The sequence below is a fragment of the Salvelinus alpinus genome, chromosome 29, assembly GCF_045679555.1.
Source record: "Salvelinus alpinus chromosome 29, SLU_Salpinus.1, whole genome shotgun sequence".
NCBI lineage: Eukaryota > Metazoa > Chordata > Actinopteri > Salmoniformes > Salmonidae > Salvelinus > Salvelinus alpinus.
This window is the reverse complement of record NC_092114.1, coordinates 15,122,101-15,142,964: the sequence shown is the minus strand read 5'-3', so window position 1 is coordinate 15,142,964 and position 20,864 is coordinate 15,122,101. Positions and strand designations below refer to the sequence as shown.

The following is a 20,864-nucleotide window of genomic DNA, read 5'->3' as shown; positions in this document are numbered from 1 at the left end:
ACCCCAGTAAGTAACACCCCAGTAAGTAACACCCCAGTAAGTAACACCCCAGTAAGTAAGACCCCCAGTAAGTAAGACCCCCAGTAAGTAACACCCCAGTAAGTAACACCCCAGTAAGTAACACCCCAGCAAGTAACACCCCAGTAAGTAAGACCCCAGTAAGTAAGACCCCCAGTAAGTAAGACCCCCAGTAAGTACCACCCCAGTAAGTAACACCCCCAGTAAGTAACACCCCAGTAAGTAAGACCCCCAGTAAGTAAGACCCCAGTAAGTAACACCCCAGTAAGTAAGACCCCAGTAAGTAAGACCCCAGTAAGTAAGACCCCCAGTAAGTAAGACCCCAGTAAGTAAGACCCCAGTAAGTAAGACCCCAGTAAGTAACACCCCAGTAAGTAAGACCCCAGTAAGTAACACCCCAGTAAGTAAGACCCCCAGTAAGTAACACCCCGAGTAAGTAACACCCCAGTAAGTAACACCCCCAGTAAGTAACACCCCCAGTAAGTAACACCCCAGTAAGTAACACCCCAGTAAGTAACACCCCCAGTAAGTAACACCCCAGTAAGTAACACCCCCAGTAAGTAACACCCCAGTAAGTACCACCCCAGTAAGTAACACCCCCAGTAAGTAACACCCCAGTAAGTAACACCCCCAGTAAGTAACACCCCCAGTAAGTAACACCCCAGTAAGTAACACCCCAGTAAGTAACACCCCAGTAAGTAAGACCCCCAGTAAGTAACACCCCAGTAAGTAACACCCCCAGTAAGTAACACCCCAGTTAGTAACACCCCAGTAAGTAACACCCCCAGTAAGTAACACCCCCAGTAAGTAACACCCCAGTAAGTAAGACCCCAGTTAGTAACACCCCAGTAAGTAACACCCCCAGTAAGTAACACCCCCAGTAAGTAACACCCCCAGTAAGTAACACCCCCAGTAAGTAAGACCCCCAGTAAGTAAGACCCCAGTAAGTAACACCCCCAGTAAGTAACACCCCAGTAAGTAACACCCCCAGTAAGTAACACCCCAGTAAGTAACACCCCCAGTAAGTAACACCCCAGTAAGTAACACCCCAGTAAGTACCACCCCAGTAAGTAAGACCCCAGTAAGTAACACCCCAGTAAGTAACACCCCCAGTAAGTAACACCCCCAGTAAGTAACACCCCAGTAAGTAAGACCCCCAGTAAGTAAGACCCCCAGTAAGTAAGACCCCCAGTAATTAACACCCCAGTTAGTAACACCCCAGTAAGTAACACCCCCAGTAAGTAACACCCCCAGTAAGTAACACCCCCAGTAAGTAAGACCCCAGTAAGTAAGACCCCAGTAAGTAAGACCCCAGTAAGTAACACCCCCAGTAAGTAACACCCCCAGTAAGTAACACCCCAGTAAGTAACACCCCAGTAAGTAACACCCCAGTAAGTAACACCCCAGTAAGTAAGACCCCAGTAAGTAAGACCCCCAGTAAGTAAGACCCCCAGTAAGTACCACCCCAGTAAGTAACACCCCCAGTAAGTAACACCCCAGTAAGTAAGACCCCCAGTAAGTAAGACCCCAGTAAGTAACACCCCAGTAAGTAAGACCCCAGTAAGTAAGACCCCAGTAAGTAAGACCCCCAGTAAGTAAGACCCCAGTAAGTAAGACCCCCAGTAAGTAAGACCCCAGTAAGTAACACCCCAGTAAGTAAGACCCCAGTAAGTAAGACCCCCAGTAAGTAAGACCCCCAGTAAGTACCACCCCAGTAAGTAACACCCCCAGTAAGTAACACCCCAGTAAGTAAGACCCCCAGTAAGTAAGACCCCAGTAAGTAACACCCCAGTAAGTAAGACCCCAGTAAGTAAGACCCCAGTAAGTAAGACCCCCAGTAAGTAAGACCCCAGTAAGTAACACCCCAGTAAGTAAGACCCCAGTAAGTAACACCCCAGTAAGTAAGACCCCCAGTAAGTAAGACCCCCAGTAAGTAAGACCCCAGTAAGTACCACCCCAGTAAGTAACACCCCCAGTAAGTAACACCCCAGTAAGTAACACCCCCAGGAAGTAACACCCCCAGTAAGTAACACCCCAGTAAGTAACACCCCAGTAAGTAACACCCCAGTAAGTAAGACCCCCAGTAAGTAACACCCCAGTAAGTAACACCCCCAGTAAGTAACACCCCAGTTAGTAACACCCCAGTAAGTAACACCCCCAGTAAGTAACACCCCCAGTAAGTAACACCCCAGTAAGTAAGACCCCAGTTAGTAACACCCCAGTAAGTAACACCCCCAGTAAGTAACACCCCCAGTAAGTAACACCCCCAGTAAGTAACACCCCCAGTAAGTAACACCCCCAGTAAGTAAGACCCCCAGTAAGTAAGACCCCAGTAAGTAACACCCCCAGTAAGTAACACCCCCAGTAAGTAACACCCCAGTAAGTAACACCCCCAGTAAGTAACACCCCAGTAAGTAACACCCCCAGTAAGTAACACCCCAGTAAGTAACACCCCAGTAAGTACCACCCCAGTAAGTAAGACCCCAGTAAGTAACACCCCAGTAAGTAACACCCCCAGTAAGTAACACCCCCAGTAAGTAACACCCCCAGTAAGTAACACCCCAGTAAGTAAGACCCCCAGTAAGTAAGACCCCCAGTAAGTAACACCCCCAGTAAGTAACACCCCAGTTAGTAACACCCCAGTAAGTAACACCCCCAGTAAGTAACACCCCCAGTAAGTAACACCCCAGTAAGTAAGACCCCAGTTAGTAACACCCCAGTAAGTAACACCCCCAGTAAGTAAGACCCCCAGTAAGTAACACCCCCAGTAAGTAACACCCCCAGTAAGTAACACCCCCAGTAAGTAAGACCCCCAGTAAGTAAGACCCCAGTAAGTAACACCCCCAGTAAGTAACACCCCCAGTAAGTAACACCCCAGTAAGTAACACCCCCAGTAAGTAACACCCCAGTAAGTAACACCCCCAGTAAGTAACACCCCAGTAAGTAACACCCCAGTAAGTAACACCCCAGTAAGTAACACCCCAGTAAGTACCACCCCAGTAAGTAAGACCCCAGTAAGTAACACCCCAGTAAGTAACACCCCCAGTAAGTAACACCCCCAGTAAGTAACACCCCAGTAAGTAAGACCCCCAGTAAGTAAGACCCCCAGTAAGTAACACCCCCAGTAAGTAACACCCCAGTAAGTAACACCCCAGTAAGTAACACCCCAGTAAGTAAGAGTGTTGAGTGTTCTATGCAAACGTCGGGGGAGGAAGAAATCCACTACCATGAGATTACATGTAAAAAAAATATTAAAAGTTTGTAGGAAATTTGGAAATATTTAAATAGGTGAAATTAAATGAAACAATAATGTATGTTGATGCTAATGTTATGCTAATGCTAATGCTAACAATGGCATAATATATTCAAAATAGTGTGGACTATTGTCTTAACAGTTTCGATCAATTCATTCTGATCAACATAGCAATTATGACACACCCCTCTCTATTGTCATTGGTTGCACTGTTTGTCTACGTAACCTGGTTCAAGCATTCATGACATCACCCTGAAGAAGGCACAGTGATGCCGAAACGTTGGTGTTATTTTTTTTACACAGTAAATGACTGGGAGGTTATACATTTGTAGTATGCTATTCTCTTTGTTTTTATAGCTTTGAGATGTAAGGTTAACAATAATTAATTTTGGGAAAATTATATGAATTGTCATATTAGGCATAACAACATTTGTGTCCCAGTGTATGTTTATATAGTACAGTATTTATATAAAGACAGAAACATTGTTTCCTTGCTAATAAATAAATAAATACTTTTTCTTTTCTTTTTTTATCGGAGAAGTGAGAAGCATAGCAACATGAAGGCAACTTTATAACAGCAGACCCTGTCACGGATCCTTCTGGACCTATGTCATTATGCACACCTGGGCCCCATTCCCACTGATTGAATTTGTATAAATGTGCCCTTTGGTTCACCATTGGGCTGTCGATTATTGTTACAATGTCCGTTGGTGCGTGTGAGTACCTGTGCTGTGTGTTTTTCAGCTTTCATGCCCCTGTGGATCGTGCAGATGATTACGGGTCTGGTCCCGTGTGTTAATCATTGTGCGCTTGTGTTATTTATTCAAGGTACTCCTCGCTCCTTTTGTTTGGGTCTCAACCCTGTGTTTATATATGTGTTTGTTTGGTCTTCGTCCCCGTGCCTTTACACGGCACGCTGTAATTTGGGTAAAATTAAAAACCCCTATTATGCATTCCTGCGCCCTGTCTCCCAAATCTTTTATACCAGCGTGACATGACCCTGTTTTTCCAAAGCCAAACTCGCCCATTGGCCGATGAGTCTATCTTTTTTTAAGATGCCAAAATATTAATTTTTTTCAGTAATTGTTTTCAATATCCAATTAGTTTTTATTGCCTGCATTCAACAAGCTTTGGACGAAGCACTTACACAGGGCCGCCATCGCCAAAGTTCACTCAAAAAGGCTATATTTTAGAAGTGGGCTTGATTTAGTTTCTGTTGTTTTAGTTATTTAAATGTTGTTAGAGCAGGACCCCCCCCCCCCCCTTACCGGTGAACGATGAACTGAAAACTCAAAAGAGTCATGATTCTACAAGCCTCTCGTTCACGTTCTTCCCCAATAGGCGGCTTTATTGGAGCTATACTTTGTGACAGACTTGTAAAAGTTTACTTTACACAATGTACATTTGTTGATTTTCTAGGCATACAAATACAATTGAAACAAGGTCTAGTGGTGGCCGCAACCAGACTAGATTGTGAACAACTCTTGGCGGAATGCACTGCTTGACCTCCGTGAGAGTCATAGGCACAATACCGTTCACGAACTGCAGTCCCCCCAAACGATTCGTCCGTCATAATATTCAATAATCAATTAATTGTATTCATTCTTGCACCATGCGATCAGTTATCAATTCATGTATTTTTCTTCTCTATGCTACCTGCAGCATGATCAATATATTTTCCCACTGATAGACAGTTGCTGGTCGGAGAACGTCTCTGAAGCCCCGAGCCCGAGGAGCGAGTATTAATCCTGCTGTAGAATTCATTGCGGACAGCAGGTCAAACAAACGACTAAAATGAACGAGTCACTCTGACTCTCGAATCATTTGCGAACTGCACATCATTAGGAACTAACATAACTTTGCAAGCCAGCATAATGTGGTGTGATGCTGGTTTTTCTTTAGCTTATCCTGGTCACCAGTGTCCAAAACACAGCGAAGGCTGGTCACCAGTGTCCAAAACACAGCGAAGGCTGGTCACCAGTGAAAGAAAACACAGCGAAGGCTGGTCACCAGTGAAAGAAAACACAGCGAAGGCTGGTCACCAGTGTCCAAAACACAGCGAAGGCTGGTCACCAGTGTCCAAAACACAGCGAAGGCTGGTCACCAGTGTCCAAAACACAGCGAAGGCGGGTCACCAGTGTCCAAAACACAGCGAAGGCTGGTCACCAGTGTCCAAAACACAGCGAAGGCTGGTCACCAGTGTCCAAAACACAGCGAAGGCTGGTCACCAGTGAAAGAAAACACAGCGAAGGCTGGTCACCAGTGTCCAAAACACAGCGAAGGCTGGTCACCAGTGTCCAAAACACAGCGAAGGCTGGTCACCAGTGTCCAAAACACAGCGAAGGCTGGTCACCAGTGAAAGAAAACACAGCGAAGGCTGGTCACCAGTGAAAGAAAACACAGCGAAGGCTGGTCACCAGTGAAAGAAAACACAGCGAAGGCTGGTCACCAGTGTCCAAAACACAGCGAAGGCTGGTCACCAGTGTCCAAAACACAGCGAAGGCTGGTCACCAGTGTCCAAAACACAGAGAAGGCTGGTCACCAGTGAAAGAAAACACAGCGAAGGCTGGTCACCAGTGAAAGAAAACACAGCGAAGGCTGGTCACCAGTGTCCAAAACACAGCGAAGGCTGGTCACCAGTGTCCAAAACACAGCGAAGGCTGCTCACCAGTGAAAGAAAACACAGCGAAGGCTGGTCACCAGTGAAAGAAAACACAACAAAGACTGGTTTGCCAGCATAACCAGCTAGACCATTCTGGTCAGTCCAGCTAGACCACGCTGGTCAGTCCAGCTAGACCACGCTGGTCAGTACAGCTAGACCACGCTGGTCAGTCCAGCTAGACCACGCTGGTCAGTACAGCTAGACCACGCTGGTCAGTCCAGCTATATCATGCTGGTCAGTCCAGCAAGACCATGCTGGTCAGTCCAGCTAGATCACGCTGGTCAGTCCAGTTAGACCATGCTGGTCAGTCCAGCTAGACCATGCTGGTCAGTCCAGCTAGACCATGCTGGTCAGTCCAGCTAGATCACGCTGGTCAGTCCAGTTAGACCATGCTGGTCAGTCCAGCTAGACCATGCTGGTCAGTCCAGCTAGACCACGCTGGTCAGTCCAGTTAGACCATGCTGGTCAGTCCAGCTAGACCATGCTGGTCAGTCCAGCTAGACCATGCTGGTCAGTCCAGTTAGATCACGCTGGTCAGTCCAGCTAGACCACGCTGGTCAGTCCAGCTAGACCACACTGGTCAGTCCAGTTAGACCACGCTGGTCAGTCCAGCTAGACCACGCTGGTCAGTCCAGTTAGACCACGCTGGTCAGTCCAGCTAGACCACGCTGGTCAGTCCAGCTAGACCACGCTGGTCAGTCCAGTTAGACCACGCTGGTCAGTCCAGCTAGATCACGCTGGTCAGTCCAGCTAGACCACGCTGGTCAGTCCAGCTAGACCACGCTGGTCAGTCCAGCTAGATCATGCTGGTCTGCCAGAATAACCAGCTAGATCATGCTGGTCAGTCCAGTTTAACCAGCTAGATCATGCTGGTCAGTCCAGTTTGACCAGTTAGATCATGCTGGTCAGTCCAGTTTGACCAGTTAGACCATGCTGGTCAGTCCAGTTTGACCAGTTAGACCATGCTGGTCAGATCTGCATGACCAGCATCCGACCAGCACTGACCTGCCTAGACCAGCATGGACCAACTGGACATTTATACTGGTCTATGCTGTTTTTATGATCAGCAGGGCAGAGCTATCCAATATTCCCACTTCTTGACACATCCTGCTTAACTGTCATTCAGCGTGACTCTTCACAAGGATATTCACATCTCGGTGTGCGAGCTTGACAGTTAAATCCAAAACTTTGTTTGCATTTGTGACAGACAGCTTATATCTTCCTGCACTGTGTGGCAGTCTGGTCTCTCTGCATGCTGAATGCCTCAGAGATAAAGAGGCTGACTGACAGAGGTATTGTGTAGAGGAAGATTGTGTGTGTGTGTGTGTGTGTGTGTGTGTGTGTGTGTGTGTGTGTGTGTGTGTGTGTGTGTGTGTGTGTGTGTGTGTGTGTGTGTGGTGTGTGTGGTGTGTGTGTGTGTGTGTGTGTGTGTGGTGTGTGTGTTCACCATGCATGTGTGTAGAGGGAGATATAGAGCCTGACAGACAGAAATGTGTGTGTGTGTGTGTGTGTGTGTGTGTGTGTGTGTGTGTGTGTGTGTGTGTGTGTGTGTGTGTGTGTGTGTGTGTGTGTGTGTGTGTGTGTGTGTGTGTGTGTGTGTGTGTGTGTGTGTGTGTGTGTGTGTGTGTGTGTGTGTGTGTGTGTGTGTGTGTGTGTGTGTGTCTATGACAGGTACATCCAGAACTCCCAGCCCTACCTGAACAACATGACGGCAGTGGGGTGTATGATGGCTCTGGCTGCTGTCTTCCCTCTGGGCCTCGATGGACACCACGTACACAGGAAACAGTTCCCCGTTGTCTGCCAGGTACACAGGAAGTCCACAGGAAGTGGAGCCATACCACTAAAGCATTGTGGGGGATTTGAGTTTTATAGGTACAGGAAAGCTCTGGGGTGATGTGTTCCCCTAGGTACAGATCCTAACCTTAACCAATAGCAAGGAAAATGTCAAACTGACCCAAAATCAGCATCCGGGGGCAACTTCACACTACACCTACAGCTAACAGGAAGTGCACCCTACCACTGAGGCATTATAGGGGATTGAGTTTTATGGTAGAAGTCTTGTAGGAGGGTAGTTTAGTGAATGCACCAATTTGTAAGTCGCTCTGGATAAGAGCGTCTGCTAAATGACTTAAATGTTAAATGTTAATTATCAATAAATGCCAAAGGAAAATATTGACTTAGACTTTCGAAAATTAATAATTTCTTTAGTAACTATTACATTTTTTGACAATGCATTTTTATTTGTTATACCCCATCAGTTATGTAAGGGCATTGTTATTGTTTAAGAAATGCATAGACACAATTAATTATGGATATTTGTTTCCCCTATTCCCCTGCCAGTTCCGCCTGTGGCTGCTCGGCCTGGGCTTCAGCCTGGCGTACGGTTCTATGTTCACTAAGATCTGGTGGGTCCACACCGTCTTCACCAAGAAGGATGACAAGAAGGAGAAGAGGAAGGTAAATAAAAAGGAGAATGACTGGCTAAAGAAAAATAAAAAAAAAGGTAAGGAAGGAAGGAAGGTGAATGAAAATGAGAAACGAGAGTACCTGCCTGACTGGGAGGCTGTGGAGGCTGGGGAGGCTGTGAGGCTGCCTGGCTGGGAGGCTGTGGAGGCTGGGGAGGCTGAGAGGCTGTGAGACAGACCAGAGAGCGAGACAGACCAGAGAGCGAGAGAGCCAGAGAGCGAGACAGACCAGAGAGCGAGAGAGACAGAGAGCGAGAGAGACAGAGAGCGAGAGAGACAGAGAGCGAGAGAGACAGAGAGCGAGAGAGACAGAGAGCGAGAGAGACAGAGAGCGAGAGAGACAGAGAGACAGAGAGACAGAGAGCGAGAGAGACAGAGAGCGAGAGAGACAGACGGAGAGACAGACAGAGAGACAGACAGAGAGACAGAGGGAGAAAGAGAGAGAGACAGACAGAGCGGACGGACGGACGGATGGAGACGGACGGAGACGGATGGAGACGGACGGAGACGGACGGAGACGGACAGACGGACGGACAGACGGACAGACAGACAGACAGACAGACAGACAGACAGACAGACAGACAGACAGACAGACAGACAAAGAGAGAGAGACAGACGGAGGGAGAAAGAGAGAGAGACAGACGGAGGGAGAAAGAGAGAGAGACAGACGGAGGGAGAAAGAGAGAGAGACAGAGGGAGAAAGAGAGAGAGACAGACAGAGAGAGAAAGCGAGGAGAGTAGAGGATCTTCCATACACCTGATTCTCCTGGCTCCCCTGGCTCCGCTGGCTCCCCTGGCTCCCCTGGCACCCCTGGCTCCACTGGCTCCACTGGCTCCACTGGCTCCCCTGGCTCCCCTGGCTCCGGCTCCCCTGGCTCCGGCTCCCCTGGCACCTCTGGAAGCTGTAGGGAAAGATAAAGCCCATTACTGAATATATATGACTGCTATCCCTAGCAGTAGAGTAGCAGTAGAGACCTCCCTGGGATGACTATATTATGGAAAGCTGTGTTAAAACTGATTGAGTTCACTTTGAGTCACTTGCCTTTGCTGAGACTGTTTTACTCCAGTACAGCCAGCAACCAGCCAGCCATTCAGCCAGCCAGCCAGCATCCAGCCAGCCATTCAGCCAGCCAGCCATTCAGCCAGCCAGTCAGCAACCAGTCAGCCAGCCAGCCAGCCATTCAGCCAGCCAGCCAGCCAGCCAGCCAGCCATTCAGCCAGCCAGACAGCCAGCCAGCCATTCAGCCAGCCAGCCATTCAGCCAGCCAGACAGCCAGCCAGCCATTCAGCCAGCCAGCCATTCAGCCAGCCAGCCAGCCAGCCAGCCAGCCATTCAGCCAGCCAGACAGCCAGCCATTCAGCCAGCAACCAGCCAGCCAGCCATTCAGCCAGCCAGCCATTCAGCCAGCCAGGCCACCTACTCAGAGCCTGTGTCCCAAATAGCTCCCTATTCCCTATATAGTGCACTACTTTTGGCCAGGGCCCAAAGGGTGTCCCACAGGGTCAAAAGTAGTGCACTATAGGGTGCCATATGGGACGTAGGCAGAGGGCTAGAGAGAGAGATGTTCTGCCCAGCGCTGCGGACGCCGATTTGATCCTCTCTGTTATTGTAATGTTGTGACTTTGAATTCCTTTGTGTCTTTGACGATGTTCCCTCCCCCATTCAACAACGGGGTTGGGTTTCTGTTCTTCTTCTTTTTGGCAGCGTGTAAGATAATTATCGTGAAACACTTTGGGATATAAGGAACCTTCTGTAAAGGGATAATATGCTCATGGAAAATTGAGTGTGTGGGATAAATATGTTTTCATTTCAAGTAGATAATAGGTTCAAAATGAATTTTCTTCTCGTGTTAGGTGATCCTCTACGCTTGCTAAGTTCCATTTACACCATTTACACCGTATCTAGATGTGAGGCACGTTTAAAGATTCAAATCGACTTCTACATTAGTGTTTTCCCACGGTACTGAATGACTGATCTTGTTATCTATTAGATAGAAGAATTACTCATACTGTTATCTACTAGATTGAAGAATTACTCATACTGTTATCTACTAGATAGAAGAATTACTCATACTGTTATCTACTAGATAGAAGAATTACTCATACTGCTATCTACTAGATAGAAGAATTATTGATACTGTACATCGTGTTATTTACGAGATAAAATAATGACTCATACACGACTTTGCTTTATCTTGGCCGGGTCGCAGTTGTAAATGAGAACTTGTTCTCAACTAGCCTACCTGGTTAAATAAAGGTGAAATAAAAAAATAAAAAATACAAATCTTGTCACCTTCCACGGGACGGTTGAGCTAACGTAGGCTAATGCGATTAGCATGAGGTTGTAAGTAACAAGAAAATATCCCAGGACATAGACATATCTTATATTGGCAGAAAGCTTAAATTCTTGTTAATCTAACTGCACTGTCCAGTTTACAGTAGCTATTACAGTGAAATAATACCATGCAATTTTTTTAGGAGAGTGCACAATTTTGAACATGAAAAGTTATTAACAAACAAATTAGGCACATTTGGGCAGTCTTGATACACAATTTTGAACAGAAATGCAATGTTTTTTTGGATCAGTCTAAAACTTTGCACATAAACTGCTGCCACCTAGTGACCAAAATCTGAAATGCACCTGGGCTGGAATAATACATTACTGCCTCTCTCTTGCATTTCAAAGATGATGGTACAAAAAAAATACCAAAGAACAGTTCATTGTTTTTGTATAATCCTTTACCAGATCTCTTGTGTTATATTCTCCTACATTCCTTTCACATTTCCACAAACCTCAAAGTGTTTCCTTTCAAATGGTATCAAGAATATGCATATCCTTGCTTCAGGGCCTGAGCTACAGGCAGTTAGATTTGGGTATGATATTTTAGGCAAAAATCCTTAACAGGATTTATATCAACAGCAGTCAATTATTAATTGTCACCTTATTCAGTCTCATCTGAACATCGTAAAATTCTTGCTTATCTTCACGAACCCTGGCTAACAAGTTGAATCAGCAATGCAAAAAGTGGCTTAATTATTTATTTACTAAATACCTAAATAATCACACAGAATTACATATACACAGGATGGATCATACATCGATTACTAATCATGTCATAAAAGAAAAAGTCCCTAGCGGACGAAACCGATATGACGGCTGGTTACACATAGAAAGGTGGTTGGGTATGAATGAAAGAGCGGGAATACTGAGGGACAAAGGGGATTGGGTCTCTATCGGACCGTGAGAAGCTATGCTATCGTAAATACAGAATCTTATGCATTCTAATAACCGCCCTTTCGGAAAAAGAAAATGCAAGATATATATTTACACTGAGCTGCGCTTCGATAGATGGGTCGAAAATGGAAGACTGGTTTGCCCAGCAGAGATCACCCTTGTCCTTTGTAGAATCTTTCTGGTCGTAGTGTTGTAGTACCCGGTCTTCTCATAGGATTGTCTGTCCTTTCCTAGGCTACGTACGTTTCTAGCTGCAGCTGATAACTCAACGTCTAGGATGTATCACTTCTTTAGTGAATAAGAGTTCAAAGTTCATACCAAGCTGCCGTACAGCTCGTGCTGTATTCTGGCTGGTCTAGTCGGAATTCATCCTTCCAGCGTGGTGATCGTCACCTCCACGTTGAAATTAGCCCTTTTAAACGTATGGACACCAGTCCTCACGTCGTCGGAAACTGAGGTTCACTTCCGTCAATGGGCTTGTATTAGGGGAGAGAAGGGCGTGTTTCATAGTTCTCAACAAATGTCTGTTCACTTGGGCGTGGCCACTGAGTGAGCGTAGTTTACTTATGAAAACAATTCTCTCATTTAGAAGCTAAAATTACAGTTCATCTTTTCACCAATAGTTTCATATTTCAACATTTAAATTGCACAACAATTCCATGTGAATCTGATAACTATAATGTGTAGACTTTCCAAGATACAGTTTATGTCGTCCTATCATCAGTAATAATGTCTCAGACGACAACTGATCTGACATCATATTCTTTACGTATCAACGGACACTTTCAACTGGTTGGATTACAGAAATATTGTACCTTTCCCCAAACTTTTGATGTTACCATATGTTACCAAAGGGCTTTCTAAGAGTCCATTCTGTAGAGTGGAGAGAAAAGTGGGAAAGGTATTTATGGGGTGTCATGAACCTCACCCAACAGGGCAACGTCATGACAACTAGATACAAGATTGACTCACACATCTTGTAATCTACTACATAGAAGATTGACTCACACATCTTGTAATCTACTACATAGAAGATTGACTCACACATCTTGTAATCTACTAGATATGGGGGCGGCAGGTAACGTAGTGGTTAGAGCGTTGGACTAGTAACCAAAACATTGCTGGATCAAATCCCCGAGCTGACAAGGTAACAATATGTCTTTCTGCTCCTGAACAAGGCACTTAACCCACTGTTCCCCGGGAGGCCGTCATTGTAAAATAAGAATTTGTTCTTCACTGACTTGCCATGTTAAAGAAAGGTTAAATTAAAAAAATAAGATTGACTCCAAAATCTTGTTATCTAGTGTCGACTTCATATACCTCCTCTTCTTTATCATTCTGCTTACTATGAGGATAATAAATAGTATTCGCTACTAAGCTTTAATCCTCTTGGATAAATGCACCAAAATCAATATTACATTTACGCTATTCGTCCTTTGTCTCTCCTTGCTTTGTTTTTGTTTCAAATGGTTACATAAAATATATATTTGTATTTTTCCATCACTGCTGTCAATAGAGCGAGACACAACCTCTTTGTCTATTTCAATGTAGCGGTTCAACCAGTTTGCTTCGGGGCAGATAGAATTGGCCTCTTAGTTAAGCATCATTGTTTTCTCGTCAAGCTCAGGCTCCAGTCTATTTATGTCATTGTTAATCCCTCACAGTCAAACCAAACAGTTGCAGGTGTGGGACTTGATCCATTATCCCCTGTGTTCATCCAGACAAATGTGTTTCCGAAACGGCACCCTGTTACTTATATAGCACCCCTGGTCAACAGTAGTGTACTGACTATATCCCTGGTCAACAGTAGTGTACTGACTATATCCCTGGTCAACAGTAGTGTACTGACTATATCCCTGGTCAACAGTAGTGTACTGACTATATCCCTGGTCAACAGTAGTGTACTGACTATATCCCTGGTCAACAGTAGTGTACTGACTATAGCCCTGGTCAACAGTAGTGTACTGACTATATCCCTGGTCAACAGTAGTGTACTGACTATATCCCTGGTCAACAGTAGTGTACTGACTATATCCCTGGTCAACAGTAGTGTACTGACTATATCCCTGGTCAACAGTAGTGTACTGACTATATCCCTGGTCAACAGTAGTGTACTGACTATATCCCTGGTCAACAGTAGTGTACTGACTATAGCCCTGGTCAACAGTAGTGTACTGACTATATCCCTGGTCAACAGTAGTGTACTGACTATATCCCTGGTCAACAGTAGTGTACTGACTATATCCCTGGTCAACAGTAGTGTACTGACTATATCCCTGGTCAACAGTAGTGTACTGACTATATCCCTGGTCAACAGTAGTGTACTGACTATATCCCTGGTCAACAGTAGTGTACTGACTATATCCCTGGTCAACAGTAGTGTACTGACTATAGCCTGGTCAACAGTAGTGTACTGACTATATCCCTGGTCAACAGTAGTGTACTGACTATATCCCTGGTCAACAGTAGTGTACTGACTATATCCCTGGTCAACAGTAGTGTACTGACTATAGCCCTGGTCAACAGTAGTGTACTGACTATATCCCTGGTCAACAGTAGTGTACTGACTATAACCCTGGTCAACAGTAGTGTACTGACTATATCCCTGGTCAACAGTAGTGTACTGACTATATCCTGGTCAACAGTAGTGTACTGACTATATCCCTGGTCAACAGTAGTGTACTGACTATACCCCTGGTCAACAGTAGTGTACTGACTATATCCTGGTCAACAGTAGTGTACTGACTATATCCCTGGTCAACAGTAGTGTACTGACTATACCCCTGGTCAACAGTAGTGTACTGACTATATCCCTGGTCAACAGTAGTGTACTGACTATACCCCTGGTCAACAGTAGTGTACTGACTATATCCCTGGTCAACAGTAGTGTACTGACTATATCCCTGGTCAACAGTAGTGTACTGACTATATCCTGGTCAACAGTAGTGTACTGACTATATCCCTGGTCAACAGTAGTGTACTGACTATACCCCTGGTCAACAGTAGTGTACTGACTATATCCCTGGTCAACAGTAGTGTACTGACTATATCCCTGGTCAACAGTAGTGTACTGACTATATCCCTGGTCAACAGTAGTGTACTGACTATATCCCTGGTCAACAGTAGTGTACTGACTATATCCTTGGTCAACAGTAGTGTACTGACTATATCCTGGTCAACAGTAGTGTACTGACTATATCCTGGTCAACAGTAGTGTACTGACTATATCCCTGGTCAACAGTAGTGTACTGACTATACCCCTGGTCAACAGTAGTGTACTGACTATATCCTTGGTCAACAGTAGTGTACTGACTATATCCTGGTCAACAGTAGTGTACTGACTATATCCTGGTCAACAGTAGTGTACTGACTATATCCCTGGTCAACAGTAGTGTACTGACTATACCCCTGGTCAACAGTAGTGTACTGACTATATCCTGGTCAACAGTAGTGTACTGACTATAGCCTGGTCAACAGTAGTGTACTGACTATATCCCTGGTCAACAGTAGTGTACTGACTATAGCCTGGTCAACAGTAGTGTACTGACTATATCCCTGGTCAACAGTAGTGTACTGACTATATCCCTGGTCAACAGTAGTGTACTGACTATACCCCTGGTCAACAGTAGTGTACTGACTATACCCCTGGTCAACAGTAGTGTACTGACTATATCCTGGTCAACAGTAGTGTACTGACTATAGCCTGGTCAACAGTAGTGTACTGACTATATCCCTGGTCAACAGTAGTGTACTGACTATAGCCTGGTCAACAGTAGTGTACTGACTATATCCCTGGTCAACAGTAGTGTACTGACTATATGCCTGGTCAACAGTAGTGTACTGACTATATCCCTGGTCAACAGTAGTGTACTGAATACATCCCTGGTCAACAGTAGTGTACTGACTATATCCCTGGTCAACAAAAGGGCACTGAATATATCCCTGGTCAACAGTAGAGGGCGGGTCTAGTGGGATAGAGGGGGGTCTAGTTGGATAGAGGGGTGGTGTAGAGGGGTAGAGGGGTGGTCTAGTGAGGTAGATGGGTGGTTTAGCAGGGTGGTCTAGTGAGGTAGAGGGGTGGTCTAGCAGGGTGGTCTAGTGAGGTAGAGGGGTGGTCTAGTGAGGTAGAGGGGTGGTCTAGTGAGGTAGAGGGGTGGTTTAGCAGGGTGGTCTAGTGAGGTAGAGGGGTGGTCTAGTGAGGTAGATGGGTGGTTTAGCAGGGTGGTCTAGTGAGGTAGAGGGGTGGTCTAGTGAGGTAGAGGGGTGGTTTAGCAGGGTGGTCTAGTGAGGTAGAGGGGTGGTCTAGTGAGGTAGAGGGGTGGTCTAGTGAGGTAGAGGGGTGGTCTAGCAGGGTGGTCTAGTGAGGTAGAGGGGTGGTTTAGCAGGGTGTTCTAGTGAGGTAGAGGGGTGGTCTAGCAGGGTGGTCTAGTGAGGTAGAGGGGTGGTCTAGCAGGGTGGTCTAGTGAGGTAGAGGGGTGGTCTAGTGAGGTAGAGGGGTGGTTTAGCAGGGTGGTCTAGTGAGGTAGAGGGGTGGTCTAGCAGGGTGGTCTAGTGAGGTAGAGGGGTGGTCTAGTGAGGTAGAGGGGTGGTTTAGCAGGGTGGTCTAGTGAGGTAGAGGGGTGGTCTAGTGAGGTAGAGGGGTGGTCTAGTGAGGTAGAGGGGTGGTTTAGCAGGGTGGTCTAGTGAGGTAGAGGGGTGGTCTAGTGAGGTAGAGGGGTGGTCTAGTGAGGTAGAGGGGTGGTCTAGTGAGGTAGAGGGGTGGTCTAGTGAGGTAGAGGGGTGGTTTAGTGAGGTAGAGGGGTGGTCTAGTGAGGTAGAGGGGTGGTGTAGTGAGGTAGAGGGGTGGTCTAGTGAGGTAGAGGGGTGGTTTAGTGAGGTAGAGGGGTGGTCTAGTGAGGTAGAGGGGTGGTTTAGCAGGGTGGTCTAGTGAGGTAGAGGGGTGGTCTAGTGAGGTAGAGGGGTGGTCTAGTGAGGTAGAGGGGTGGTCTAGCAGGGTGGTCTAGTGAGGTAGAGGGGTGGTTTAGCAGGGTGGTCTAGTGAGGTAGAGGGGTGGTCTGGTGAGATAGAGAGGTGGTGTAGCAGGGTGGTCTAGTGAGGTAGAGGGGTGGTGTAGTGAGGTAGAGGGGTGGTCTAGAGGGGTAGAGGGGTGGTCTAGTGAGGTAGAGGGGTGGTCTAGCAGGGTGGTCTAGTGAGGTAGAGGGGTGGTTTAGTGAGGTAGAGGGGTGGTTTAGTGAGGTAGAGGGGTGGTCTAGCAGGGTGGTCTAGTGAGGTAGAGGGGTGGTCTAGTGAGGTAGAGGGGTGGTCTAGCAGGGTGTTCTAGTGAGGTAGAGGGGTGGTCTAGCAGGGTGGTCTAGTGAGGTAGAGGGGTGGTTTAGTGAGGTAGAGGGGTGGTCTAGCAGGGTGGTTTAGTGAGGTAGAGGGGTGGTCTAGAGAGGTAGAGGGGTGGTTTAGCAGGGTGGTCTAGTGAGGTAGAGGGGTGGTCTAGTGAGGTAGATGGGTGGTTTAGCAGGGTGGTCTATACAGGGTACCAAAGTAGTGGTCTATGTAGCAAATAGGTTGTCATTTGAGACACGGCCTAACTGACAAGTCCTCCTGTATCCCATGATTCCTTGCAGCACCTGGAGCCGTGGAAACTCTACGCCACCGTGGGGGTGCTGCTGGTCATCGACGTCCTGTCACTCATGATCTGGCAAATAGTGGATCCTCTACACATCACTGTTGAGGTATGAGTCATGACTCAATGTCTCAATGTCTTCTCCTCTTTCTCTCTCTATCTCGATGGCTCGATCGCTTCTCTCTTCCTCTCTCTCGCTTTCGCTCTCTCTCTCTATCTCGATGGCTCCTCTCTTCTCGCAATTCGCTCTCTCTCTATCTCGATGGCTCCTCTCTTCTCTCGCTTTCGCTCTCTCTCTATCTCGATGCGTCCTCTCTCTCTCCTCTTTTCCCTTTGCTGGTCTCTTCCTCTTCCTGTTTGTTTTCGGAAGATGCAACAGCATTGATTAGCTCCTGACTCTATCAAGATTAGTCGAAGAATGAATTTATTGTGAATTTATAAAAATCATATTTTAAAATAGAAAGATGAGAGAAAAGGTGGTCCATATAAAGACTATTGTAATCATACCTCGACTACAATGGGCAGGATAGAGTGTATGTGTTAACAATCAATGGTCTGGATAATCTGTACGTGGCTATAGTGAATCTATAATGAATCTATAACAATGAATCTATAAATATATATATATATATATATATAGTACATTACCAGTCAAAAGTTTGGACACACCTATTCATTACAGGGTTTTTCTTTTTTGTTTGACTATTTTCTACATTGTAAAATAATAGTGAAGACATCAAAACTATGAAAATAACACATTTGGAATCATGTAGTAACCAAAAAAGTGTTATAAAATACATGTTCTATTTTAGATTCTTCAAAGTAACCACCCTTTGAATTGATGACAGCTTTGCACACTCTTGGCATTCTCTCAACCAGCTTCTTGAGTTAGTCACCTGGAATGCATTTCAATTAACAGGTGTGCCTTGTTAAAAGTTAATTTGTCGAATTTCTTTCCTTCTTAATGCGTTTGAGCCAATCAGTTGTGTTGTGACAAGGTAGGGGTGGTATACAGAAGATAGCCCTATTTGGTAAAAGACCAAGTCCATATTATGGCAAGAACAGCTCAAATAAGCAAAGATAAATGACAGTCCATCATTCCTTTAAGACATAAAGAAAATTTCAAGAACTTTTTCCAGTCTCAAAAACCATTAAGCGCTATGATGAAACTGTCCCTCATGAGGACCGCCACAGGAACGGAAGACCTAGAGTTACCTCTAATGCAGAGGATAAGTTCATTAGAGTTACCAGCCTCAGAAATTGCAGCCCAAATAAATGCTTCACAGAGTTCAAGTAACAGAAACATCTTAACATGAACTGTTCACAGGAGACTGCGTGAATCAGGCCTTCATGGTCGAATTGCTGCAAAGAAACCACTACTAAAGGACACCAATAAGAAGAAGAGAATTGCTTGGGCCAAGAAACACGAGCAATGGACATTAGACCGGTGGAAATCTGTCCTTTGGTCTGATGAGTCCAAATTTGAGATGTTTGGTTCCAACCGCCATGTCTTTGTGAGACGCAGAGTAGGTGAACAGATGATCTCCGCATGTGTGGTTCCCACCGTGAAGCATGGAGGAGGAGGTGTGGGGGTGCTTTGCTGGTGACAGTGTCTGTGGTTTTGTCACGTTCCTGACCTATTTTATGTTATTTTTGTATATGTTTAGTTGGTCAGGGCGTGAGTTGGGGTGGGCATTATATGTTTTGTGTTTCATTGTTTAGGTCACTTGTAATTAGCCTTATATGGTTCTCAATCAGAGACAGGTGTTTGACGTTTTCCTCTGATTGAGAACCATATATAGGTTGGCTGTTTCACACTGTTTGTTTGTGGGTGATTGTCTTCCGTGTCTGTGTCTGTGCACCACACGGGACTGTTTTCGGTTTGTTCGTTTTATGTAGTCTATTCCTGTTCGTGAGTTCTTTCGTGTCTTTATGTAAGTTCCATGTTCAGGTTTCGTCTACGTCGTTTGTTATTTTGATTATTTCAAGTATAGTTCGTGTCAGTGTTCGTCGCTTGTAAATAAATTCATTATGTCATATCACAACGCTGCGCCTTGGTCGAATCACTACTCCTCCTCTTCGTATGAAGAATTCCGTTACAGGTTTATTTAGAATTCAAGGCACACTTAACCAACATGGCTAACACAGCATTCTGCAGCAATACGCCATCCCATCTGGTTTGCGCGTAGTGGGACTATCATTTGTTTTTCAACAGGACAATGACCCAAAACAGGGTCATGTAAGGGCTATTTGACCAAGAAGGAGAGTGATGGAGTGCTGCATCAGATGACCTGGCCTCCACAATCACCTGACCTCAACCCAATTGAGATAGTTTGGGATGAGTTGGAACGCAATGCTCAGCATATGTGGGAACTCCTTCAAGACTCTTGGAAAAGCATTCCTCATGAAGCTAGTTGAGAGATTGCCAAGAGTGTGCAAAGCTGTCATCAAGGCAAAGGGTGGCTACTTTTAAGAATCTAAAATAGAAAATATATTTTGATTTGTTTAACACTTTTTTGGGGTTACTAAATGATTCCATGTTTGTTATTTCATAGTCTGGATTGCCTCACTATTTCTTCTACAATGTAAAAAATACACTAAAACCCTTGAATGAGTCGGTGTGTTCTAAACTTTTTGACTGGTACTGTGTGTGTTGTGTTCATTATCGACCTATGGATATAGTATGTGTCCACGAAGCATGTACTGGATACTGTATAGATGACAATAGTGCAGTAGCCTTAAGATATCCCTCTCTTAGTTTTTCCAAGAATCAATAAAACCGTGGCTGAATAGAGGCAGGAAATAAACGGTGTGAATTGAACCTGTACTATTACTGTTTGTCACTGTTTTATGCGTCTGATATTTAAAGTACAGTAAGTTGAGATAAATATTCTTATTCTTCTGTTTGTCTGAGTAGAAGTTTGTGAGAGAACATTCTTCTTCTGTTTGTCCGAGTAGAAGTTTGTGAGAGAACATTCTTCTGTTTGTCTGAGTAGAAGTTTGTGAGAGAACGTTATTCCTCTGTTTGTCTGAGTAGAAGTTTGTGAGAGAACATTCTTCTTCTGTTTGTCTGAGTAGAAGTTTGTGAGAGAACATTATTCCTCTGTTTGTTTGAGTAGAAGTTTGTGAGAGAACATTCTTCTTCTGTTTGTCTGAGTAGAAGTTTGTTAGAGAACATTATTCCTCTGTTTGTCTGAGTAGAAGTTTGTGAGAGAACATTATTCCTCTGTTTGTCTGAGTAGAAGTTTGTGAGAGAACATTATTCCTCTGTTTGTCTGAGTAGAAGTTTGTGAGAGAACATTCTTCCTCTGTTTGTTTGAGTAGAAGTTTGTGAGAGAACATTCTTCCTCTGTTTGTCTGAGTAGAAGTTTGTGAGAGAACATTCTTCTTCTGTTTGTCTGAGTAGAAGTTTGTGAGAGAACATTCTTCCTCTGTTTGTCTGAGTAGAAGTTTGTGAGAGAACATTATTCCTCTGTTTGTCTGAGTAGAAGTTTGTGAGAGAACATTCTTCTTCTGTTTGTCTGAGTAGAAGTTTGTGAGAGAACATTATTCCTCTGTTTGTCTGAGTAGAAGTTTGTGAGAGAACATTATTCCTCTGTTTGTCTGAGTAGAAGTTT

The 20,864-nt window shown here is 45.3% G+C and overlaps 1 protein-coding gene across 1 annotated transcript in view; it reads left to right on the top strand.

Annotated features, from left to right (window-relative positions):
* Positions 1-20,864, top strand: part of LOC139559107 (gamma-aminobutyric acid type B receptor subunit 1-like) — a 239,464-nt gene that overhangs the window by 203,591 nt on the left and 15,009 nt on the right. Inside the window, exons 16-18 of the mRNA XM_071374826.1 lie at positions 7,605-7,737; positions 8,274-8,390; positions 17,249-17,356. Coding sequence (XP_071230927.1) covers positions 7,605-7,737; positions 8,274-8,390; positions 17,249-17,356 — 358 coding nt within the window. The remainder of the gene's footprint in view (positions 1-7,604; positions 7,738-8,273; positions 8,391-17,248; positions 17,357-20,864) is intronic.